The sequence below is a fragment of the Anomaloglossus baeobatrachus genome, chromosome 6, assembly GCF_048569485.1.
Source record: "Anomaloglossus baeobatrachus isolate aAnoBae1 chromosome 6, aAnoBae1.hap1, whole genome shotgun sequence".
Classification (NCBI taxonomy): Eukaryota; Metazoa; Chordata; class Amphibia; order Anura; family Aromobatidae; genus Anomaloglossus; species Anomaloglossus baeobatrachus.
This window is the reverse complement of record NC_134358.1, coordinates 460,079,561-460,106,927: the sequence shown is the minus strand read 5'-3', so window position 1 is coordinate 460,106,927 and position 27,367 is coordinate 460,079,561. Positions and strand designations below refer to the sequence as shown.

The window sequence follows — 27,367 nt, the reverse complement described above, 5'->3', positions numbered from 1 at the left end:
TGTAGGATTCTGTCTCGAAATGGCCCCCATGGTCGAATCCGTGCCCAGAAGCCTGCACTAAACAAAAGGCAATTAAAAAACCGTGTGGCATTTGCCAAGTCCCACAGCCTGCTAAACAGATGGACGCTGGAAAAGTGGCAGAAGGTGAATTTCTCTGATGAATCTTCAGTTGAATTACACTACAGCTACCGCAAATACTACAGGAGACCTACTGGAGCCTGTATGGATCCAAAATACACTCAGAAAAGTTAAGTTTGGTGGTGGAAAGATCATGTTCTGGGGTTACATTCAGGATGGGGGTGTGCAAAACATTTGCAAGGTGGAAGGCAATATCTATAGCCTAAAATATCAAGAAGTATTAGGTACCTCTTACATTCCCAATCATAAAAGGGGTCAAATTCTGCAGCAGGATGGTGCTCCATCTCATACATCTATCTCTTCAACAAAGTTCCTCCTGGCAAAGAAGATCAAGGTGCTCATGGACTGGCCAGCCCAGTCACCAGACATGAACATCACTGAGTATGTTTGGGGTATGATGAAAGAGGAAGCTTGGAAGACGAAACCGAGAATCTAAATGAACTCTGGAAGGCATGGAAGACTGCATTCTTTAATATTCTTGATGACTTCATCAATAAATTGTATGAATCATTGTTGAACTTCATGGATGCAGTCCTTCAAGCTCATGGAAGTCACTCAAAATATTAAATATGGCTCTAATAGCACCACAACTTCATTCACAAATGTTATGCCACATATCTTTGTATTAGAAGTTAATTATTTGTTTGAATTTCACATTACTTTATGTGGGCGACAAAACTTTTGTGTTGCTAAAATCTGACCTTTCTGTGTTCATTAAATGATCAATATTTCAGCTTTGCAACAACTTTATGTTCATAACCTAAACCAAATTTGGGAGGGTTTCAGCTTTCAAAAGAGTAATTTATAAAACCAATGGATGAATTTAAAGTCAGGTTATAAGCTTTTATTTACATAACATGGATAAGCGACAGAACTTCTGTCAGGGAGTGTACGTCTTAGTTAGAGGTTAAATGTTGAACAGTGTTTATGTCTCTGCCGTTTAGATCTGCCGTAGTGATAAACTAAGGTCTCTCAGTTCAAGGGTTCTGTCCCTTTCAGTTTACCACTAGTGACGATAACTGACATGTTGATTAACAGGAGGTATCACACCATCATCCCAAAATATTTCATCCAATTTTTGAGGTTTCATGTGAGTAAAAAAATTCTGTCAATTTGGATTTTATGCCCCTCCCACTTGTCACAGATTAAAGCTAAGTTTTTGAAATATTGATCATTTGCAGATCTTAGTGACACCTGCTACTTTCTTGATTTGGATAACGTTATGGCTTCTCCTTCTGGGTGGTATAATTTAAATGTTTAGAAGTGTATCTTTTAAAGAGATGGCCAATTATATTATATTATATGGTGGAACTATTACTAGAAGTGTCATTAGAAAGACAGTAAGTTACTCACTAAACAAAAGGGATCCCGAGAATGGCGTGGTAGAACTCAAGAACCAGAGCCCATCCTGAATAAGAGGTACTTCTCACATAGCGAGATCGCTGCTTAGTCACAGGTTTTGTGACGTACCAGTGACCTCATCAGCGATCTCGCTGTGTGTGACACTAAGCAGTGACCTGGCCCCTGCTGTGAAATCGCTGATTATTACACACTGCCCTGGTTCATTTTTTGCTCGTTGGTCTCCCGCTGTGCAGCACACATCGCCGTGTTTGACGGCGGGAGACCAACGAGCACCGATTCTGTGTAAGCAGCGTACGCTGGTAACCAGGGTAAATATCGGGTAACTAAGCAAAGCGCTTTGCTTGGTTACCCGATATTTACCCTGGTTACCAAGCGCAGCATCGTTACACCAGTCGCTGGTGGCTGGTCACTGGTGAGATCTGCCTGATTGATAGCTCACCAGCGACCATGTAGCAACGTACCAGCGATCCTGACCAGGTCGTATCGTGGTCGGAATCGCTGGTACGTCGTTTAGTGAGATGGCACCCTAAAACAGGTACATGCTCGACCTTTGCTCCATTCATTGTCTATGGTATTGCCATACAGAGTTCTGTGTTTGGCTTTGTCCAGTAATCCCACAGACAATGGATGGGGTGGAGATAAAGCATGCACAACTTTGCTCCATTCAAGACAGGGCTTTCCAGCTCTTGGTTGCATAGTTTGTTCCTATAGACCGTTGTGGGTTCTCACAGTTGAACTTATAGCTTATTCTGCATAATTATCATTTTGAGTACTAATGATTTGGATAAGCGGTGGTATTTTTATAGCTGTTTGAAGGTCCTTAAAAGTTCTCATATACCTTAGATTGCAGGCAGCTGAACAAGCTTGTTTGTGTGAGAACTTATTTTCCTGACATGCCCCCATTTCCCATACACATGCTTAAGTTGAAATTTGTTATCAATGGGGGAAGAGTGGAAAAAGCAGCTGCTAGACACCTTTGGTGGTGACTTATTCCCTGGAGAAGAAGTGAATCAGGTGTTGAAACTCAACATCATCCGTTGGGGTCCCCCATTAAGTGATCAGCTGGCTCTGCCAGAAACATCCGACTCTAGAGGGAGTACACAAGAAATTAACAGATTATCATGAAGTAGTCTATACCTCTAGCTGGTGATACTGATACGTGCAGTACTTGTATGTCTTCGGTTCCATAAATGATTGGGTGTGAGCTTTGTCTGCTCCTGTACACTTGTACCCTTATTCATGTGGTGGTTGTAGTATTCAGGAACAGCACTGAGGTTACATGTGATTAGCCGTATAAATATGGTCATGTAGTCTAACTTTGTATTATTATTTTTTCAGGAGAAACGGGCTGGAAGCCAAAAGACCGAAGGTAAATAACAGTAGACTTCCAATAGGTGGCGCTAGAGTTCTTCTCCTTCCTCCCTGGAGAGACAATTTGAATATTTCCCAGAGGAGCAGTGCAGCTATAAGACTCCTCACTGGCAGCCAGACTGGTTTGTCAGGTCTGCGCAAGGAAAAAAGTTTTCCCCTTAGACCCCACTAAAGCTTCTCATACTGCCAGATCAGATCCCATACTTTGCACTGATGAGGGTCAATCTCCTCGAAACACTGTGTCTTTAAATTGGGGTTCTGATCTGGCATAAATCCTAAGTCATATAAAAAGGCTCGTTAAACGGTCACTTTTGACTTTTAGGATTGCTACTTCCAAAAGGTGATGCTAGAGTTTGTCTCCTTCCTCCGTGGAGAGACAATTTTAACAATAGATGGTATTTTATAGTAATGATAGCCAATGACATAACAAAAAAAATGCTGTCTACAGGTGTGGAGAGGTAAACAATGATATTGTGACCGCGCCCAACATCAGCACATGTAACGCTGAGAAACCAGAGATTGAGCAGCCTTTTCCTGGTTTTACAAGGGACTGCTGATAAGTCTTTGGCTTTATGATCTTTTTTTTGTTTCTATGGTAACGAATGTTACATCACATAAAAGCCTTATGTGTCTAATATATGTTTTAAAAAATTTTGTGTTTGTTGCTTATGGCAACAGTGTTCTACGCATGTGGGAAAACAAAATGGCGGAGTCTAATGCGATATTCACAGCAACTGAGAGCAGAGGAGTGATAAAATTCTTGTCTCTGCAAGGAAAGTCCGCAAAGGATATTCATGTTGATATGTCACAGACATTTGGGGATTAATGCCCTTCATATTCCACAGTTCAGAACTGGGTTGCTAAATTTTAAACGGGCCACTTTAGCACCAATGATGAGGAACGTCCTGGACAAATGAGAGTGGTTGTTGTTCTGGAGATCGTCAATGCTGTGCATAACCTCATACTGGAGAATCAGCAAATTTCAGCTAAAGCAATAGCAGACATCATGGGGATTTCCCTTGAACGTGTATGTGTCATTATCCATGAACATTTGGACATGAGGAAGCTATCTGCAAAGTGGGTCCCCAAATGTTTGACAACAGATCAGAGAAGCATGTGAGTGAAAACTTCCCAAGCCATTTGTCAGCGTTTCCTGACTGATAAGAAATTCCTGGATCCACTGGTCACTATGGATGAGACCTGGATTAATTTGTATGACCCTGAAAATAAGGAGCAGTCAAAACAGTGGAGGCACAGTGGTTCTCCTTGTCCAAAGAAGGTCAGGGTGCAAAAATCAGCCACTAAGTTGATGGTGTCTGTGTTCTGGGATAAGGAGGGCGTGCTGCTAGTGGACTACCTTCAAAAGGGTTCCACCATCAATGCAAGGTATTACATTGACTGTTTGGACCAATTGAAGGCAGCTCTGAAGGCCAAAAGGCACGGCAATCTGTCAAAAGGAATCTTGTTCCTTCAAAACAACGCCTCCGCTCACACTGCACAAGCGACCACAGCAAAACTGGAAGAGCTGGGCTTCCGAAAGCTGGTTGATCACCCACTTTATTCACCAGATCTAGCTCCCTCCGACTATCATCTGTTTCCAAACCTGAAGAAACACCTCAAGGGTACCAAATTTCACACCATTTCTGATGCCATGGCTGCTACAGATGCCTGGTTTGAGGCAGAACCAAAATCCTTCTTTTTGCTAGGCTTACATAACTTGGAATACCAATGTAAGAAGTGTGTTGACATCAGTGGAGAGTATGTGGAATACATGTAAAGTTTCATCATCCTATCTCGTTTCTTTCTGGGTAAAGCCAAAGACTCATCAGCAGCCCCTCGTAGTGGTTGCCAGCAGTTTAGACATTAATGGCTGTGTGTTGAGTTATTTAGAGAGCACAACAAATTTACACTGTCATACAAGCTGTACACTGATTACTTTACGTTGGATCAAAGTGTCATATCAAAGTGTTGTCCCATGAAAAGATGTAATAAAATATTTATAAAAATCTGAGGGGTGTACAGTTTTTTATGTAATAAAATATTTATAAAAATCTGAGGGGTGTACAGTTTTTTATATTCTATATAGTATACTGTATATATACTTGTTTTACATTTGAGCTTTATATATTTTTTTTATTTCAAGTAAAGAGCCAAAGGATGCAGATCAGCTGCATAACACCCTGAAGAATATTCTGCAGCAGGTGAAGGTGAGCACACAACACTTATTGATATTCCTTCTGAAAGGAAACCTGTCAATAAGATCAACCCCTTTTAAAATGTATGAGCGCTCAATCAATTTGAGGAGCCTGGTGCTGGACTTGGGGGGGAAAAAAACGTTGGAGGAATTGTATTTTTAAGTAATCTTTCACACCTATAGCACTTCATGGTAATTACTGGAGAATGCAGCAACAGATAGAAGTCAGAAAGGTGTTGATGGATTTACATTTCAGAACCCTGCATGGCTGCATGTGTGGGTTTTGGTGGTTGATCTTATGACTGATTCCCTTTCAGATTATATAATTAGTTGAATGGCATATTCCTCCAGTTGAAGGTATTACATTACTCAATTTGCACTAGTTATGACCAATGTGACTTGAAGCACCACTAGAGGTTTTTTTTTTTCAGTGCTGGAGTGGTGCTTCTAATCCAAGGTCTCTGACTCCAGTATTATAGTCATCCGGCGTTGTTTTCACCTGTTCCTGCACAGCAGCGCTATCTTGTGATCCCAACTTCTGATTGCTAGAAGTCAGAAGTAATGGTCACAAGCTCTTAGTGAAAGTCTATGAGAAGAAGAATGAGGCTCTCATAGACTTGCATTGAAAAGTGACCTCCAGCGCGTTCCAGCAAGCTCTAGAAAGATCCAGCAGGTCACAAACTGCTGGAGACTGATGAGAGCGGCGGCGGTAGAGGGTGAGGATGGCGGAGGGTGAGAATAAGACTAAAGTCAGGGAGCTTAGATTAGTAGCACCTCTCCAGCGGGAAAATAAAAGAAAAACCGCTGGGGTGGTGCTAGATATTGATCTGCAGCAGTGTTTCAGATATAACTTAGATATGTATGGTGCTGGTGTGGGTGCACTTTATAGATCATAACATTCAGAATTTAGCTTTTCCAAGATCTATGGCAGCATATGGGGCATAATTATCAATACTCTGTAATTTTTACACAGTGCAAACTTATATTAGACGGTATTAATAAATTATCTCAATAAATATCAGGCTGTAGCAGTTATTAAGAGTTATAATACAAGGCATGGAAAACTGCTGCAAATAGAAGCAATTAATAGCCCCTCCCTGAAAATACAAAGGAGAATCCTTATAGACCAATATATTGAGAGCGCACCAAAAAGATGTGATATAAAACGTGTGATATATTTTTAATAAATTTCTTCAAATATTAGACATATGACCCAAAACATAAAGACATGCAATGAAAATGTAAATATTTGATTTAGATTTTTAGTGTCTTGTTTATTTAGTGGGCTTAATAATAAGTAGACTTTGAGTAAATTGTTGATTATAACCAAGTGTGAATATCCAAATTTAAACCACTATATAAATAGTAGTGAATTTGTATAAAACCGTCATTTCACACAGTGCCTTTCAAACATTACCGTTTAACACATACCATATTTTCCAGTGTATAAGATGACTTTTTAACCCCTGAAAATCTTTTCAAAAGTCGGGGGTCGTCTTATACGCCGGTGCACGGTGTCATCATGGCTTTACACACAATAAAAGATATTCTCATCTGTCCTCCATTCCCGCGGTGCCTCCAGCTGCTTCTTGCAGTCTGCAGGCACACAGACCCCTCCATGATAGCGTGTGGTGTACGGAGCGGCCGCTGCAGGATGTCGTCATGGCTTTACTACAGTTGAATGCTTTACGGCGCCACAAAGCATTCAACTGCAGTAAAGCGCTGAAAGTAGCGGCGGCCCTGTGTATTGGACGCACTTTACTGCAGTTGAATGCTTTGTGGCGCCATAAAGCATTCAACTGTAGTAAAGCCATGACTACATCCTGCAGCGGCCGTTCCGTACACCGGATGCTATCATGGAGGGGTCTGTGTTCCTGCGGACTGCAAGAAGCAGCTGGAGGCACCACGGGAATGGAGGAGATGTGAGAATATCTTTTATTGTGTGTAAACAACTGCATGATAGAGGACAGAAGGGAACTAGCAGGAGGGCATTATTACACAATGGGCTCATTACTGCACGGGACATTACAGCATGAGACATTTCTATACAATGGGGACAGTACAGCAGGGGACATTACAATACAATGGGGACATTACAGCAGGGGACATCACTAAATAATGGGGACATTACAGCAGGGGACATCACTAAACAAGGGGCACATTACTCGGGTCAGCTTACACTCGAGTATATCCCAAACTCTTTATTTTAACTCGAAAAGTTGGGGGTCGTCTTATACGCCGGAAAATACGTATATTTGACATATATGTCATATATATTAATATATTGAACAAGTAACGTATGTGAGGGCCCTGCTCACAAACTTACAAACTAACAAGAAATAGGGTTCACATCAAATGTAAACAGTGCTTGTATTGTCTGGTTCAGTCATCAATATTATAAATAGGGGTATTTAGTTAATGCTGCATGAAATGGTCACCAGTCCTTATCTGTATAAGTATAGATAGAAAGTGATACTTAGTGCATGTAGGGTGTACAAAAAGTAAAAAGAAAGGGACCAGGTTCTGAAGAAAAGTGAGGCCTGAGAATAGGGTGAGGTGAGTGAGGTGAGGTGATAGACTGGGAATTAACCGAATTGTCTGGAGTACAGCAATCCAGAGCACTGGCACAGCATAAGAGAAGTCTTTGAGATGGGAGTGTGCGGTTTAGATGATATGGGATAATAGTTGAACAGCTCTTTTCAAGCAGAGTTTTTGCCTCTGTTAAAATAACAATCCCTTATAATCACCTCCAGTGCCGTTCCCGCAGTCCCGGCGCTCGCTCTACCAGGGCTCATGTGCCCTATCAGCGTTAGCTTCACTCTCCCCGCCTTCTGACGTGTCAAACATCAAGAGGGAGTGAGCAGCCAGCCGCAGCTGCTGCGTCCTCTTGATGTTCGATTCTTCTGAAGATGGGGAGAATTAAGCCAGTTTTGATCTGGTGTGGGGCTCGCATGACGTAACAATGGCACATAAGCCCAGGGAGAGTAATTGCTGACACCACTGGAATCGCACCAGAGGTGAGTATGAGCATTGTTATTTTAACAGGGGCAAACACTCTGATTGAGGAGAGGTTGTCTGAGTAGTGGACAACCCCTTTAAGCCATTAGTGTAATGGAGAGCACGGGTAGGATGAAGGGGGGGGGGGGAAATAAGGCAGTGCAGAACTGTTGAGAGCTTTATGGGTGAGAGTTATCAAAATATATTGTATTATGTAGTGGATGGGTAACCAGTGCAATGGCTAGATCAGGGAGGGAGGTATCAGTGTAGCTGCTGGACAGAAATATAACCCTGGCTGCTGTATTCAGAATAGATTGAAGAGGAGAGAGTTTAGTAAGAGGCAGTCCAATTAGTAGAGAGTTGCTTTAGTGTATATGAAAGTGAATCAATAATCAACATAAAGAGTTGTTCCAGTGTCAAAGGTAAGGAAAGGTTGGACTTTAGAGATGTCTTTGAGATGCAGGTGACATGAGTGAGCGAGTGATTGAATTTAGGGAGTGAAGAAAAGATATGAGTTAAGTATAGCCCCAAGACAGTGAGCGTGCTGTTTGGATGTTATGGTAGAACCACCCACAGAAATGGCAATATTAGGTTGGTAGAGGGAGGAAACACAATTCAGTTTTGATTCTGTTCCAGACAGAGGAAGGTATGATGTTAGAGACGTCAGAAAGATAGTCATACGGTAGATGTAAAAAGTGCCACTGTGTGTAGTATGCTATTAGTGAACTCAAGTATTAATTAGGGCTATGGAATCGGTATACTAAAGTTCCAACGTCTCGATTTTTCATCACTCCTACTCTGTCTACAACTGTAAAGGCTCCTTTACACCATACACTCTATCGTGCGATAGATCGTCGGGGTCACGGTTTTTGTGACGCACATCCGGCATCGCTGGCGATGCCGGCCTGTGTGACACCTCCTAGCAACGCAGTATCGCTCACAAATCATGAGTCGTGTACTGGTCGCTAGGTTCCATAATATCGGTCCTGAAATCGGGCGACGGTTGTTCATCGTTCCCGTGGCATCACACGTCGCTCCGTGTGACACCACGGGAGCGATTAACATCGCGTACCTGCCTCCCGCGTCAGCCAATAATGAGTAATAACAACTTTACTAAAGTAATTTGTGATTCAAATGTTTTTATTGATTTTGCAAGTTAAAATGGGGAGGCATGAGTTGGGATAGCATGGGGTGATCACCTTTTTTTACAACTTATATAAATAAGGGCCTTGCATTGATAAAACATAAAATATATCTATATTATTAACATGTCTAAACTTATCTAAATGCATATGAAAGGCAATGAAGTAAATAACCAATATTAATAATTGATAACATTTTATTTTTTAAAGCTGGAGTCGCAGTTGGTATTTCTTCTATGAATGTAGCATGTATTGCAGTAATAAGAGTATGTATGGCTTGCTACGTAAATAGCGATATGTGAGTACTTTTTAACTTTTTGTTATCCTTAAAATTCCACAAATGTTTTCTTATTTCAGAGCCATCAAAGCGCATGGCCCTTTATGGAGCCTGTGAAAAGAACAGAAGCCCCGGGATATTATGAAGTCATAAGATTTCCAATGGGTAATGACATGCATTTTCCTAATAATTAAGGTTACCACCGTCCTAATAATTTGCAGTTTTAGACGCTCCATACCACTCTTTGGAATAGATGTGTGTAGACTTTGAATGGCAATATGTCCTGATAAAGAAAGGCTGAAGGAAAGCTTCACCATAGGAATTCGGTAACTGTAGGAGGAAAGTCCTAAGTTTAGTTATGACTCTTCTCAATGACATATGTATTGTTTGAATAAAGTACATTTACCTTCTATTTCTATTCATAGCTTTATAGGAAGAACCCCAAATGATACCCTGAAATATCAAACCTGCGTTTTAATATCTTATTTACTCCTACGTTATGAGCAGAATCCACCGGAAACTTTGAGATCTTCAAACAAAACTTAGAACGTTTAGGCAAAGCCTTCAACATTTGTCTATATGGCAAAAAACATGTTTTACCTTATGTTTTATGATGGGTATAAATAAGGTCTTCACTGTTTATGGAGTTGGGATCTCGCCATATGTAACATTCAAAGGATAAATGGTTTCATAAATCAGGGAACTCATCATTTGTGTATTGAAGATGGATAATCCATGTAATCCCTCTAACTCCTATAAATTGATATACATTAAATGGTGCTTTTTGTTAATGAAAATTAATTAATATTACACAATATAATTAATCCTACCAGAACGTCTGTTCACAAAATATAACCCATGTCAGCAAGTCAAAAAACTCATTCTATATAGCAGCTCATGTTACTATCATGGAAGTCGCCAATTGAACTATTCACATTCACTGATGTGATGCCTCAATTTTAGTGTTTCCTATGTGGAAACAAGGTCATGGACCATCCTCCAAGCAACCAGCTCAGCCTGAAGGTCTCTTCATGGGGAACTAACCATTGTGAAATGCCTGCCTTACCTTTGTTTGAGACATTGAAGGAATACCAGATTGTATATAGTGACCAGAGATCCTAAGCACTATCTGGTTTAATGGGGTCAACCCCCACATAACAATAATTACCTGTCCATGGTTAAATGTATGATCTCTGGGGGTCTGATTCGTTCAGTCACTGTCCATGAGAATAGGAGTTCTGTGAACATTGTGTAAATAAACTGTAAATGTGCATGCTTGATCTATAGGAGCTGTGCTCATCCATATGCACTACTGCTCCCATAGACACAAGAGTGAATAGAGCAGTGATCATAAATGTACACTACTGATCCATTTTCACGAACGCTATTCTTGAAATTCATGGAACAGAAATGGAGAGGAGGGGGTTAATTGCGCTGTTGCTGATAAGCAGAAAAAGGAATCCAGAACACCAAGGAATATTCAGCACATTTATTGTCTTTGTGTTTCAAAATCATCTGATTTCTTCATCAGGACAAACCACAAGAACAAACAGCTGCACATACAAACGTAAATAGGCTATCTATTCAAATAATAGCTCCAAAAGGAGGAAAATCGCATGGGTGTGCAGTAACTCCCTACTTGCCGAGCTTCTTTAAAACTGACAACTGATGAGTCACCCTACACCCCATGTGATCTTCTTCCGTTTGATGGCATTATTTGAATGGGTTGCCTATTTAAGTTTGTATGTGTAGTGTGATGCTAGTCACTACACAGACAAGTCGTGAGGCAGGGTAGTCAAACATTCCGGGGTCAAATACCAGGGAACATAAGAAAGACTAAGGTGATAGACAGAGGTGTAGTCAGGTCACTGTCTGGAGTCAGAATACCTGGAGGCTAGTGGATTAGAGTAAGGGATAAGACAAATAGTAAGTAAGATAAGGCCCAAGGTCTGGTAGCAATAAATCAGAACACAGAGCGCACATCAAGTAGGCCAACAAGAACCACTGAGCAGAATGCTATGACTGGCAGTGTTCTAGGATTAACTGCTCAGCTGAGTAGCTGGGCAATCACAGGGAACGCCTGAAGAAACCCAGCACCTCCCAGTGTCAGATTGGATGATTGAGCTGTCACTCAACACACCGACAGCTCAGCATGCCCCAGCACCAGATTGGTGTGTGACTGACAGCTCAGTCGTCCAAACTGACAGCTCAGCACGCCCTGATTCCGTAATACATCAGTCACTCATTACGTCCAAGACACACTGAGTGGAGGAATAGTGAAATGTAGCTGTTTGCTCTTGTGGTTTGTCTTGATGAAGAAATGGGATGATTTGAAGCACGTAGGCACTAACCCACACTGAATATGGTCGCCTGGATTCTTGGAAGCTGAAAAATCCCATTTCTTGCATTGCCATTATGCTCACTGGACATGTCACCCATGGAGCATGTTTGGGATGCTCTGGATCTGCTTATACGTCAGAGTATCATGTTCCTGCCAATATTTAGCAACTTCACATAACCATTGCAGAGAAGTGGACTAAGAATCCACAGGCCACAATCAGCAACCTGATCAACTCTATGCGAAGGAGATGTGTTGTACTGCGTGAGGCAAATGGTGGTCGCACCAGATGCTCACTGGTTTTCTGCCCCCTCCCCCTCCCTTGACCACTTCCAATACTGTAAAACTCCACATTTTATAGTGGCCTTTCAGTGTGGCCAGCCTAAGGCATACCTGTGCAATAATCATGCTGTCTAATCAGCATCTCGTAATGCTACCTGTGAGGTGGTTAGATTATCTTGGCAAAGAAAGAGCGCTCACTAACACAGATTTAGCCAAATTTATGAACAATTTTTGACAGAAAAAGCCCTTTTGTCTACATAGAAAAAGTGTTAGATCTTTGAGTTCAACTCATGAAAAATAGGAGCATAAATAATTGTTGTGTTTATATTTTGTTTAGTGTGGTTATTAGTGATGAGGGAGCACTACCAATGTTCAGGTGCTTGATACCCATAACAAGCAGTCGGGTGCTAGGACGGGCTCAAATTATGTAATATAATGGCAATCAATGGGGAACTTGAGCCTTTTTTCAAAAGATCTTCCGGAAATATGCTTGAGATTCCCATTGACTTCAATTATACTTGATACACTAGTTGAGCCTATCCATTCATCCGACTGCTCGTTAAGAGTACCGAGCACCTGAGCATGGTAGTGCTCAAGTCCTCACTCATCCCTAGTAGTTATCTTCAATGCAGTTAACCCACTCCTCCCCATTTCTTATCTTCATTGAATTTCATTGTTGGCTTGCAGCAGCTGATAATTGAGCTACTATAGTCATTGTGTTTCATACAACCTTATGTCACGATCACTATGGGATAGCAAGGAACCGGTGCTTCTTGGCTGTCCCTCAAGCTAGGGGACCCTATGATGTCACTAACTTCAGAGATACTCCTGATGGTGGAGAGGCCTGAATCTCTTTCCTAGCCCTGCTCGTAACCAGTCCTGATCTGATTCCCCTTCCCACCAAGGAGTGACGGGACAGGAGTGTGATGAAACACACAGAAAAAGACAGAGATGGAAAATGAAAACTTTGTCACACAGTATGCACATAAAAACAATAAGAGGTTCAGGAGGAAAACAAGAGCAGGAAGAAAGATACAAAACAACAAAAGTAAAGTCTGCAACCGCATCAAGCACTGAGCACAACTTTCACCAGTAAGTCTAGAACACCACACCTCACAGACCAACATAAAATAAACTATAGCTGGCATGGGTACAAGGTTTCAACCAGCATAAATAGGAGAGGAGCAGATGTAATAGGCCTCCCCACACACAACATGTGACCAAAGGAGCAAGCAGACAAGCAGAGAGTAACTCTTGCTAGCCTGCCTATGGATCAGCACACTGCAGGTCGATGCCCGAGTCTGCCTATGTTGATCTCAGACAACTCCCTGGAGAGACAATTTTAATATTTCCCAGAGGAGCATTGCAGCTATAAGACTCCTCAATAGCAGCCAGATTGGTCTGTCAGGTCTCCACAAGGATAAAAGTTTTCCCCTTAGACCCCACTATAGCTTCTCATATTGCCAGATTATATCTCATACTTTGCTTTGACAAGGGGCAACCACACGAAAACACTGTGTCTGAAAATTGAGGTTCTTATCCGGCATAAATTCTAAGGGGTACTTTGCACGTTGCGACATCGCTACTGCGATATCGTCAGGGTCAAATCGAAAGTGACGCACATCCGGCACCAGTAACCATGTCGCAACGTGTACAGCCTAGATGTGCCGATAAACGATCGCAAAAACGTTGTAAATCGGCGATCTGTGTAGCGTCGGTCATTTCCATAATGTCGGTACGATGTTGTTTCTCGTTCCTGCGGCAGCACACATCGCTGTGTGTGAAGCCACAGGAACGATTAACATCTCCTTACCTGCGGCCGCCAGCTATGCGGAAGGAAGGAGGTGGGCGGGATGTTTACGTCCCGCTCATCTCCACCTCTATTGGCCGCCTGCCGTGTGACGTCGCTGTGACGCCGCACGACCCGCCCCCCTAGGAAGGAGGCGGGTCGCCGGCCAGAGCGACGTCGCAGGGCAGGTAAGTGCGTGTGACGCTGCCGTAGCGATAATGTTAGCTACAGCAGCTATCACAAGATATCGCATGTGTGACGGGGGGGGTGCTATCGTGCTCGGCATCGCTAGCCGATGCTAGCGATGTCGCAGCGTGCAAAGTACCCCTAAGTCTTATGAAAAGGCTCGTAAAAGGGTCACTTTTGACTTTTAGGATGGCTACTTCCCATAGGTGGCACTAGAGTTTGTCTCCTTCCTCCCTGAAGAGACAATTCTCAGACAACAGAGACACTATCGGGCAGAATGTCAGAATCTGCAATCTGAACAGCGCCCAGTGCCACCATGACAGTCATCGAAGTCTGTGCAAAACTCTGTGTGACACCTTATCAGGTGAGCACCTCCTTGCACTGTTTTATTCTGCATCACGGGATAAGACCCTATTGCACTTTCTATTGTTCCTCCAGTCTCTTGTCACTTAAATTGATGGATATCTCAGTATCAAATCATCACTGGAAATACATTCATCCCTCAGCCTGTAAAGAGATTTTCTGGTGAACTATATTATCTATCCAAAGGGCTAGTTATAACATATGATGCCTTTTAATATTAGAACTTTGACAACTTTTTACATTTTTCCCTTTTTGTATTTGTCGAGAAGGCCTCCCAAAATATACCATTGAGTGGAACCTGTGAGAGTGTGAAAGTTGGATTTCCCATTGGTCACATTACAGTTGTCATGTATCTGCACAGCAAACATTCATCATATTTCCAGTTATTAACATTACTTTTTTTTACATGTCAGATCTTAAAACCATGAGTGAACGTGTGAAGAACAGATATTATGTGACCAAGAAACTCTTCATGGCAGATCTACAGAGGATCTTTACTAACTGCAAGGAGTACAATCCACCGGAGAGTGAATACTACAAATGTGCGAACATCCTGGAGAAATTCTTCTACACTAAAATTAAAGAAGCCGGGCTTCTTTAATTAGGATTGTGACTTGAACGTGCCTCATTTTTTTGGCTTGCCTACTGTTTTGCGCATCACACTTTGGAATTTGCACTCGATATAAATCCTACTAAAAAAATTATTTGGCTTTTCGCAAACTTTTTTTTTGTTCTTTATGATTTTGTATAGATTTTATTAGACAAGGTGCTTTATAACCTTTAGGGCTTTAGAGTATATAACATTGACATGAGACGTTTTGTATATTTAGAATTGTTTTGTATAATGAGATTTATCATGTTAACCACTAATATATAGAAAGGCTGACTGTAGATTATAGATTTGCTTATGCCGGCCATAAGTTAAAACATAATCTGGTTTAACTACAGCAAAAAAAAAAAAAATAAAAAAAAATTGTATTTCATGGCCTAAAGTGAAGCAGATGTAAAAATATTAAGCAAATGCGTTTTTGGTGATTCCCTCATTTAATATTTAATTTTTTATTATAACTACTGGAATCGCTTCCTTTTCAAGTAAAACTTACTGGGTTACTATTATAAAGGGGGATAGTCACCTGCAATATACCAGCACCATTTATTGCTCTGCCTGTCTAGACATTGCAACAGCCTATGTCACCGCTACCTATAGGCACGTGTATCATGTGTATGGAATCCATGCAGAACTCTGGCTTGAAAGGGAAGTGATTCACTTTATGTTGATGAAGAACTGCTTGGTAATGTCATCATAAAAGTGTCCCCCAGCCTAGAGAATCAGTATAAGGTTGTGGGATAAGATGACATTTTTAGGAGATCTGAGCTTTTTTTTTTTTTTTTTTTTTTTTTTAGGGTCATTTGCATTTAGTTTGTTTTTTTTTTACATGGTAATATCAATGTTCATTTACCCATCATACATTTTCTATAGTGTTTTCAGATTGCATGTTAATTTTTGTGTCAGTATAAGGAAGCACTCCGAGAATTCTTTACTTTTATCTTTGTCTCTGTATAGTACATCAGGTAAAATCTAGTACAGGTAATTCTCTTACCAGGTGATTTATTGCTGAATTATCACTTCTGTTCCTAGTCCGCGTTATATCAGATAACCTGCTCTCAGAGGCCGGAGTCACACTTGCGATTGACTCACTCGCATCGCATCACCCGGCATGGCCTGCTCTCTGGACAGGAGCGTCTCAGCTGCATAGAAATACATGAAGCTGACCCGATCTTGTCCAGGGAGCAGCTGCCATGTCGTGTGATGCGATGTGCTGCAAGACTCACGCGAATCACACATGAGTCAATTGCAAGTGTGACTCCGGCCTTACATGAAGCCTACTTTATCTCCTCTACACACTCACGTGAATCGCGTCGAGGCGGTCATTAAATCCACACAGTGGTGTCTGTATAATCTGGATTGTTAATTCGGATTTAGGCGGGCTTTGCACGTTGCGACATCGCAAGCCGATGCTGCGATGTCGCACGCGATAGTCCCCACCCCTGTCGCAGGTACGATATCTTGTGATAGCTGGCGTAGCGATAATTATCACTACGCCAGCTTCACATGCACTCACATGCCCTGCGACCGTCGCTCTGGCCGGCGAACCGCCTCCTTCCTAAGGCCCCCTTCACACGTCCGTGAAAAACACGCACGTGTGTTACGGGCCGTTTTTCGGGTCCGTGTCCCGTTTTTGTGTCCGTTTTTATGGTCCGTGTGGCACCTGTGTGAATTGCGTATGCTAGCCATGTTTGTCTGCAGAATGTCCGTGTGCGCGTGTAGAATTAACGTGTATGTGTACGTGGAATGTCCGTGTGGAATGTCCGTGTGTGTGATGCACAATGTCGTTTATAAATGTCGGCTGACAGCAGACAGAGTTGCGCGATGAGAATGAACTCGGGTGAACTTCACCCGACTTCATCCTCATACCGCGGCTCTGTCTGTGTCGAGTACTGATTAGCGGTCACCTGTGAAGGATTCACCGGTGACCGCTAATCCCCCGAGTGACTGAAGTTTCCCCCCCTCTCTCATACTCACCGTTCCTCGATCCCCGGCGCGGCCCTGCACGGCATTCACACTGCTGCGGCGGCTTTTACTATTTTGAAAAAGCCGGCCGCTCATTAAACAATCTCCTATTCCCTGCTTTCCCCGCCCACCGGCGCCTATGATTGGTTGCAGTGAGACACGCCCCCACACTGAGTGACAGGTGCCTCACTGCACCCAATCACAGCAGCCGGTGGGCGTGTCTATACTGTGCAGTAAAATAAATAAATAAATAATTAAAAAAAACCGGCGTGCGGTTCCCCCCAATTTTAATGCCAGCCAGATAAAGCCATACGGCTGAAGGCTGGTATTCTCAGGATGGGGAGCTCCACGTTATGGGGAGCCCCCCACCCTAACAATATCAGTCAGCAGCCGCCCAGAATTGCCGCATACATTATATGCGACAGTTCTGGGACTGTATCCGGCTCTTCCCGATTTGCCCTGGTGCGTTGGCAAATCGGGGTAATAAGGAGTTAATGGCAGCCCATAGCTGCCAATAAATCCTAGATTAATCATGTCAGGCGTCTATGAGACACCCTCCATGATTAATCTGTAAATTACAGTAAATAAACACACACACACCAGAAAAAATCCTTTATTAGAAATAAAAAACACCCACATATACCCTGGTTCACCACTTTAATCAGCCCCAAAAAGCCCTCCATGTCCGGCGTACTCCAGGATGGTCCAGCGTCGCATCCAGCGCTGCTGCATGGAGGTGACAGGAGCTGCAGAAGACACCGCCGCTCCGGTCACCTCCACGCAGCTAATGAAGACAGCCGTGCGATCAGCTGAGCTGTCACTGAGGTTACCCGCGGCCACCGCTGCATCCAGTGATATGCCTTGACGAGGCCTTGGGGCTCAGTTACATTGATCAATGCGATTGCTAAATATCTCCTTTTTCCTAATATTCATGGCAGGTATGCAATTCATTATTCACATGTTCAAATTAGCAAGTAGCATTTTTCATTGTATATTCCAATATTTGTCCATATGCTTGAGGCATTATACTATTATCTAAGTTTGATGTGCAGCCTTATCCGTATATAGTATGTAATTTTTGGCTTGCACTCATAATATATATATTAGTGCTCACTTCAGTTATCCTATTCAGTTACAAAAGGCTCACATGACTTCAGACGCGACCACCGGGCTTCTCCTTGCATTTATATCACATGATACAGGGCAGCTAATCAGGAGGGACTATCCTAGCCTGTATAAAAGCAGAGGCAGTGAATGAGCAGTTATTTTGATGTGATTTATAATACTGAGAGAATGTCAGAGATCACAGCTCAGCTATAGAGATATGAGGAAAAAGTTTAGATAAATACTCCAGACAGTAGGTGTCTAGCTGCAACAGTGAAGATGAGTGTAGTAGTCTTCAAATAGTACAGAGATTCAATTCATATATGAGAGATAAAAGGTGCTACAAAACTCAGTGTGATTGATCAAATATATGATGTTGCTGGCATCTGTCATGAATTACTTATTTTCTTTTCATTCTTAATGGACTAGAAAGCAGCAAGTCAGCACAATATATTTCACAGAAAAGAAAATTTGAGATTAGTGTCAGAAACGGTGTGCTTGCTTGTCACAAGCAAATGTACTGAGTTTTTATTTTTCTTGTGCATGACTTTTTTTGAAGGAGAATTATTGTTTTGTTTTATTTCTTATTTTTTTTAAATAGAATATATCCCCAAATCCAAAATTTTTACTAGAACACTCTACCCCACAAAGTTTGCATGTAACAATTTTTTTTTTCACATCTGTTTTGCAAGTTACATTTTACATCCTTACACACCACGTCAATACAGTGTTGTGTTGTACATTCTTGCTTTATGGATGTGTATCTACCCAGTTTTACTTATTTCAATATTTTTGGGAAGTGATTTGAATTTTGTTAAAAAAATTTAGACATTTAACTGCATGACTGTTTTAGACCTGTTTTACGAGTCCCACTTGACAACTGTACATACCACACCTATACTGCTCCCTGCTGCCACGCTTTTATACATGTACCTACCTACCTAGAATTTTTATTTTGACTTTTTTGGCAAGGGTTGCATAATTAGGGTTGAAAAGATTAATTTAATTATAGTGCTGTAAAAAAAATGCAGTAAATGAAAAAGTGGCAATGACTATGGACAGGGTAATGTAAAAGAAAAAACAAAACATACCTTGGCTAAGAATTTGGAAGCCACTAGGAGAAGCACAGCCATCACCATTGGCACCAGTCATCCAAGCGCAGGCCACTATTGACCTCATTTGCTTCCGGCATACATATTGGTGGGAGGAAGCTAGAAGTGTTATGAAATATACTGTATGACACTTCACTCGTCACAGCTGGATGATGTTACCTCTGAAGACGACACCATCAGTTTTAGTCAGTATGCCCCACAAAACAATCTGCCTGTTTACAAGTGACTAAAACTTTTTTTTTACCATATTTAATTTTAAATAACATGATTAGTCAGACAGTGCTCAGTAATAGAATTATCTGCATTACCTTTTACCTGATGTACTATATAGAAGGCGGCAAAGATAAAAAAAAACAAAAAACCTGGAGTACTTTCTAACAAACGACTCCAACTTTTTACAGCAGATCATTGGTGTTCTATTTACAAACATATTATCAGATTTTCTTATATGCAAATTACAGGGTTGTTTTTTTCATATTCAACATGATTTAATAATATATGTGTATTAGTTATGTTAGACTATGGACTATTTCAAATTTAGATAATATAAATTGGAGTTTTTCTAACCAAATGTATTGTTCTCTTCATCCTAAAAGTAAAAGGCTAGAATTTCCCCCTTTAAAGGGAATCTGTCACCAGGTTTTTGCCACCTAATCTGAGAGCAGCATAATGTAGGGGTAGAGACCCTGATACCAGCGATGTTTCACTCACTGGGCTGCTTAGTGTAGGTTTGATAAAATCACTGATTAATCAGCAGTAGATTATCATTAGAGGACTGCTTAGCGTGCTGCAGGTAGTCCAGCATATTCATGAGCTCTGTATAACTGCTAGATCTGCAGCAGAGAAAACATTGATTTTATCAAAATGACAGCAAACAGCTCAGTAAGTGACACATTGCTGGAATCAGGCTTTCTGTCTCTACATTATGCTGCTCTCAGATGGAGGAGCAAAAACCAGGTGACAGATTCCCTTTTAAGGTACATTTATAATGCACAATTATCGTGAACAAGCATTGCTCTTGATAATCTTACAGTCTGAACAAGCTGCCGACGAATGAGCATAAGGTGAATTGATCTTTTGTTGTGCAGAAAAGTTAACCAGCAGCACATTGTCCTGCGAAAAGAGGCCTAGTGCTGCCGAGAACAATGGCAGCCTATGCACACTGAACCGTCTGTTACAGATGGATCAGTACTGATCTAAAGCGGGGTTTGCAATATAAATGGCTACTAAAGAACCACTAACTGGCAAAAATTGGGCTGGTTGTTTAATGCTGCACATCGTGTGGTTTAAATGGACCCATACTCTATGTGTAGCATTTACAGTACGTTTCATAGTTGTTACAGATTTGTGATCAAAATTAGATTAAAGGGAACCTGTCACCTACAGGGCAGTCCATTCCAATGGGTGTCGCTGGTCTTGGGTCTAGCGACTCCGCTATCCTTGCTTCATGTGGATGACGTGCCCTACGTCATCCACACAGTGCCCTCCGAGCGTACTTCTCTCTGCCCTGCTGAGGGCAGATCAGAGTATTGTAGTGCGCATGTGTGGGCGGTCTTTGGTCTTTCCACCTCCTGCACATTACAGTACTTTGCTCTGCTCTCAGCACGGTAGAGAGACGTGCGTAGGAGCACAATGGAGGACACTGTGTGGCTGACTTAGGACGCGTCATCTACACGAGGCAAGAAGGACGCAATCGCATAGAGGAAGTGCCTTGTAAAGACCAGCGAGGCCGACGCCCATCGAATCACCCCACAGATGAGTAGGTGACAGGTTCCCTTTAAAGGTTTATATGGTTAGAAAACCCGATTTCAAACTCTATGGCCTGAATCTATAAGGGGGGAATTTTGTATGCCAGTCTTAAGGGGCGAGTGCAGAAATAAGATGCACCATTTTCATTAGGATACGCACTCTACTTAATAAATTTAGCATATCTCATCAATGGCTTGTGACTCTTCTAAGTGTTTTATGCCAGTTTCCTGGCGTAAATACTTTGATGAATTGAAGCCTATGTGATGGCTAAGATAAGGAGGGCGGATTAGTGGAGTTGATCTTGCTGACAGATTGCCTATAGCTGAATTGGAAAATAAAATAGTCAGATACTGATTAGATTAAAGACATTTGGATTTATGCCTGTGGTCCATCTAGTTTGTATGGGATCTCTACTCCCCCTTGAAAGATGATATAAGATACAAAGATCAGGCTTGTCAAGGCCACCATATACTTTAGATAAATTTCTGCCGACTAATATGTGTGGATACCTCCCGACTCTGCTATGACAAATATTGATGGGGGAGAGAAGGATTCGGCTAGTTGAATTGAAACAGCTACATCCTTTAGTTGAGCACAGAAAGAAGCCGATACCAGATGATTCTGGCTGTGGCCCTCATAGAAAACATCAGAATTCTTTGCCAAGCATTCCTATGTGTGGCAAAGTTTGGAGAGAGCTGTTGGACAAAACAATAGTTCAGACAACAGGTATCCAACGTGTATGGCCAGCTTTAAATTATAACACTGATGCCAATCCTTGTGTTTCCCCAGGAGACAAGCCTTTACCAAAGTTGTCTGGCAGTAGCTTATTTTGCTCTCCCCACTGAAAGCATTTGCACTCTTGAGCCAGATGAGCATGCATATGTATGGAGTGCTGGAGAGAGAGTTGACAAAATGCTTGCTCAGCTGACAGCCATGGAAGGTGTATGTGCACCTTAAAGCAGTTCTCCAAGAATTAGGTAAACTGAAGCCTGTCTTAGTCAAGTGTCAGGACAGGGGACAGACTAAAGACATACAGCTCTCAAGACCTATGTCTCAACTGATAAGCTGTACAACACATACCTAAGTTGGGAGCCAGGAGCAGGACTGTGAGGTGTGTAAAAAAAAAATGTTTTAACACGCCTTGTGTTTGGCAAGGAGATCTCCAGCTTCAACCTCCTCCTCCGTCTGCTATCTGACAGCTTCATAGCTGTGCACAAAGACTGGCTGCGTCCAAGTGGCAAAAACTAAACACTGAGGAGGATGAAGCTGCAGATAACCCCGTTGTGCTCTGTGTGTGATATATTTCTTCACATATGACAGCATTGCTCCCAACTGACTGAGGAATGTGTGATACAGCTTATATGAGTTGAGATACAGGTCTCAGGATCTGTATATCTTCTGTCTGCAGACTGTCCTGACACGTGACTAGGATTTTCACTAGTTTGAATTAGATCATAGACGCTATTTTATTTAATTCTCGAAGAACCCCATTAACACTAGAAGTCCCAGAGAGGGGTCATTTAACATTTCTACCATTGGAACCCTATGCAGCTTGAAATTTCTGGGACTTCTAGTGTTAAGGCCCGTTTTCAGACTGTGATACACAGACTTTCCATAGTTCTCCTGACCCAAGCTTGGCAGAATCATTAGCGTATTTGAAGCTGCAGAGTTTGGGTTAGGCTGGAGTCACACTTGCGATTGATCCGCACGCGACTCATGCAAGTCTCGCATCACATCACCCAGCACGGCAGCTGCTCTCTCGACAGGAGCGGGTCAGCTTCATGTATTTCTATGCAGCTGAGACGCTCCTGTCCAGAGTGTAGCAGGCTGTCCCAGGGTATGCAATGTGAAACTCACGCAAGTCACAAGTGAGTCAATCGCAAGTGTGACTCCAGCCTTAAAGGGAATCTGCACCAAGTTTCTGCTATGTAATCTGAGAGCAGCATGATGTAGGAGCTGAGAAACGGATTTCCACAATGTGTCAATTACCGGCCTGCATGCTGTCATTTTCATACATTGTTTACTCTGCATATCTAAAGGTCCAGTCACACTAAGCAACTTACCAGCGATCCCAACAACGATAGGGATCGCTGGTAAGTTGCTAGGAGGTTGCTGGTGAGATGTCACACTGCGACGCTCCAGCGATCCCACCAGCAACCTGACCTGGCAGGGATCGCTGGAGCGTGGCTACACAAGTTGCTGGTGAGCTCACCAGCAACCAGTGACAAGCCCCCAGCACAGCGTGGAAGATGCTGCGCTTGGTAACTAAGGTAAATATCGGGTAACCAACCCGATATTTACCTTGGTTACCACCGCACGGAGCTACACGTGCAGAGAGCAGGGAGCAGCGCACACTGAGCGCTGGCTCCTTGCTCTCCTAGTTACAGCACACATCGGGTTAATTAACCCGATGTGTGCTGCAGCTAAATGTGCACAGAGCAGGGAGCAGCGCACAATGCTTAGTGCTGGCTCCTTGCTCTCCTAGTTACAGCACACATCGGGTTAATTAACCCGATGTGTGCTGCAGCTAGCTACATGTGCACAGAGCAGGAGCTGGCACTGACAGTGAGAGTGGAGGAGGCTGGTATCGAAGGTAAATATCGGGTAACCAAGGACAGGGCTTCTTGGTTACCCGATGTTTACATTGGTTACCAGCCTCCGCAGAAGCCGGCTCCTGCTGCCTGCACATTTAGTTGTTGCTGTCTCGCTGTCACACACAGCGATCTGTGCTTCACAGCAGGACAGCAACAACTAAAAAATGGCCCAGGACATTCAGCAACAACCAACGACCTCACAGCAGGGGCCAGGTTGTTGCTGGATGTCACACACAGCAACATCGCTAGCAACGTCACAAAAGTTGTTCGTTACCAGCGATGTTGCTAGCGATGTTGCTTAGTGTGACGGGGCCTTAACTGTGCTTAGATTGCAGAGCTCTGTATAAACCCACATACACCACTGATTGACAGCTTTCTGTGTACAGGGGCAGGGTTACACAGAGCAGTCGACTAGGAGGCATGAGACAGCTAGTCCTGAATTGATAATCTACTACTGATTAAACACTGATTTCATTGAAAGAGCCACATATAACCTTGTGACACATCCCGGGAATAAGGCTGTCAGCCCCTACATCGTGCTGCACTCAGATTACATAGAAAAACCTGCTGACAGATTCCCTTTAGAGAGACCCACGGTCAGTCGGTGCATTGCGGTCCACTGTGAAGCTGGCCTGAATATGGTGTGTGACTATTGAGATCACTTAGCTAAAGTGGTCAGCTTGAAAGCAAAGACTAAGGCGGGCTTTGCACACTACGACATCGCAGGCCGATGCTGCGATGCCGAGTGCGATAGTGCCCGCCCCCGTCGCAGCAGCGATATGTGGTGATAGCTGGCGTAGCGAAAGTTATCGCTACGCCAGCTTCACACACACACTCACCTGCCGTGTGACGTTCCTGTGGCCGGCGACCCGCCTCCTTGTTAAGGGGGCGGGTCGTGCGGCGTCACTGCGACGTCACACGGCAGGTGGCCAATCAGAGCGGAGGGGCGGAGATGAGCAGGATGTAAACATCCTGCCCACCTCCTTCCTTCCGCATATCCTACGGAAGCCGCAGTGAGGCCGGTAGGAGACGTTCCTCGCTCCTGCGACTTCACACACAGCGATGTGTGCTGCCGCAGGAGCGAGGAACAACATCGGACCATTGCGTCAGCGTAATTATGGATTACGCCGACGCTGTACCGATGATACGATTACGACGCTTTTGCGCTCGTTAATCGTATCATCCAGCCTTTACACACTGCGATGTCGCATGCGATGCCGGAAGTGCGTCATTTTCAATTTGACCCCACCGACATCGCACCTGCGATGTCGCAGTGTGCAAAGTGCCCCTTAGGGTACCGTCACACTTTAGCGACGCAGCAGCGATCCCACCAGCGATCTGACCTGGTCAGGATCACTGCTGCTTCGCTACATCGTCGCTGGTGAGCTGTCAAACAGGCAGATCTCACCAGTGACCAGCCCCCAGCCAGCAGCGACGTGCAAGCGACGCTGCACTTGCACGGAGCCGGCGTCTGGAAGCTGCGGACACTGGTAACTAAGGTAAACATCGGGTATGGTTACCCGATGTTTACCTTAGTTACCAGTGCACACCGCTTAGCTTAGTGTGTGCAGGGAGCAGGAGCCGGCACTGGCAGCGTGAGAGCTGCGGAGGCTGGTAACGAAGGTAAATATTGGGTAACCACCTTGGTTACCCGATGTTTACCCTGGTTACAGCTTACCGCAGGCTGTCAGACGCCGGCTCCTGCTCCCTGCACATTCAGGATTGTTGCTCTCTCGCTGTCACACACAGCGATGTGTGCTTAACAACGGGAGAGCAACAATAAAAAAACGAACCAGAGCTGTGTGTAACGAGCAGCGATTTCACAGCAGGGGCCAGATCGCTGCTCAGTGTCACACACAGCGAGATCGCTAATGAGGTCACAAAAACCGTGACTCAGCAGCGATCTCAGCAGCGATCTCGCTGTGTGTGAAGTACCCCTAAGATTGATCATCCGAGAATTCTAGAGATTAGTTTTTGTTTGTTTTTTTTTTATCTTGTAACAACTAGGCCACTCCTTTAAATAGATGTACAGTTTTGTTTACTCGTACAAGTCTATGGTAACACTTTTAGTTCTGAAGATTATCAAAGCATTAAACTCTAATTTCATTCTCTTGGAATTTGAAAGGATCCTTACATCATCCAAAAAGTCATAATTGATATAAAGAAGTGTAAATGCCCTACCCACGGTGAGATTTTAGCAAGATCTGGCAGCACTGTGCTATTACTTCTGTCACTTTTCTACACAAACTGCATTTTTATGTTTTCTCATTTCAGCTAAAGTGATATTTTCTTATAGATTGTGCAATGATGCTGGAGTAGGACGCGTGGTTTCGCAAATGCTTTCTATAGCAGAATAATCTACCTTTGTAAAGTTAATATATTGTATTGGTTTTAAATTATATACAGGTATTTTGGAATTGTCTTTGTGTAAAATATTCAGATATACTGTGTATATTGATAAAAGTAACTATCATTTAGATTTCTATGTAAATAGCAGTTTGTTCAGCCGTTTTAAATAATGAATGTTAATAACATTAAACATATAAATACAAAATTATTTTATGGAAATATGTTTATTCCATTTATTGTCACAGAAAACCTTGTCTCATCTAGTTATTAGACAAAGAAATGAGTTATACAGGGTTATTACCCAATGAAATGAGTCAAACAGGATAACGACACTACATTTTGCCACTTACCGTGTTTTATGGATTATAAGACGCACTTTTCCTCCCAAAAATTTGGAAGGAAAATGAGGGGTGAGTCTTAAAATCTGAATGTAGCATACCTGGGGGTGGTGAAAAGGGGTCAAAGGGGTCTGTGCAAGGCTGCTCTGTGCGTCTGGCGGTGTCGGGCCATTCTGAAGATGTCGGCAGTGAGGGTTTCTTCAAATAATGGCGCCTAGAGTCGGCGCATGCGCACATTGAACTCTCGGCTCAAGCCCTCATCTGCGCTTGCGCCGACTCTGGCCACCATTATTTGAAGAAGCCCTCACCGCCGACATCTTCAGAATAGCCCGACTCCCCGCCTGCCGCACAGAGCAGAGCCGCACGGAACAGAGTAGCCCTTAGCAGAGCCTCGTCATACAGAGTATCTGGACCTCCCTCTGTACCACTCGCAGCATTGCGGTACTCCAGTACTGTCCCTGCCTCCTGTGATTTCCCCCCCCCCCGCCCTGCTGCCGGCCCCCTCCCTGGTAAGACACCACCGGATTATAATATGGACACCATATTTTTTTTTTCTCCAAATTTGTGGTGGGTCTTATAATCCGGTGTGTCTTATAAAATGAAAAATACGGTATATTTAAATAAGAGGGTAAAATAGGCCGATTTCATACAGCTATGCTTTGTGATGCATGAACAGGTGACAGACCACTGGAACCAAATTCGACAGCCTTATAGGCATATATGAATCTGTTCAGCCCAGGAGAACAGTGGCTATCTAGAAGGCCTCATTCAGCCTACCGCGTGGCACATACGTGTTGTATCCATTTTTTTTCACTAATACAACACATACCCTTTATAATTTATGGTGTTATTCACGTCTGGTATTTTTGTGTGTTTTTTTCCGGTATCACATATGAAAAGGGACAATGCAAGTCATGGGGGCCATTAGTACAGCACATGGATGTCATCAGAGTACTGTATGTATTTTACCATTGCTAAGTACAGGAGAAACTTTGTAACTTATTTTTTTCATCTGTGAAAAAGACTGATTACAAACTGATGGTAAAACTGGGAACATATCGTACACAGATCCAAATGACATCGGTAACATTTTGTCACATACTGATTTAA

The 27,367-nt window shown here is 43.0% G+C and overlaps 1 protein-coding gene across 1 annotated transcript in view; it reads left to right on the top strand.

Annotated features, from left to right (window-relative positions):
- KAT2B (lysine acetyltransferase 2B) overlaps positions 1–26,138 on the top strand; it is a 171,915-nt gene extending 145,777 nt beyond the window's left edge. Inside the window, exons 15-18 of the mRNA XM_075315293.1 lie at positions 2,839–2,869; positions 5,015–5,078; positions 9,562–9,646; positions 14,853–26,138. Of these exons, the coding sequence (XP_075171408.1) occupies positions 2,839–2,869; positions 5,015–5,078; positions 9,562–9,646; positions 14,853–15,040 (368 nt within the window). The 3' untranslated portion in view covers positions 15,041–26,138. The remainder of the gene's footprint in view (positions 1–2,838; positions 2,870–5,014; positions 5,079–9,561; positions 9,647–14,852) is intronic.
- Positions 26,139–27,367: the final 1,229 nt, after the last annotated feature.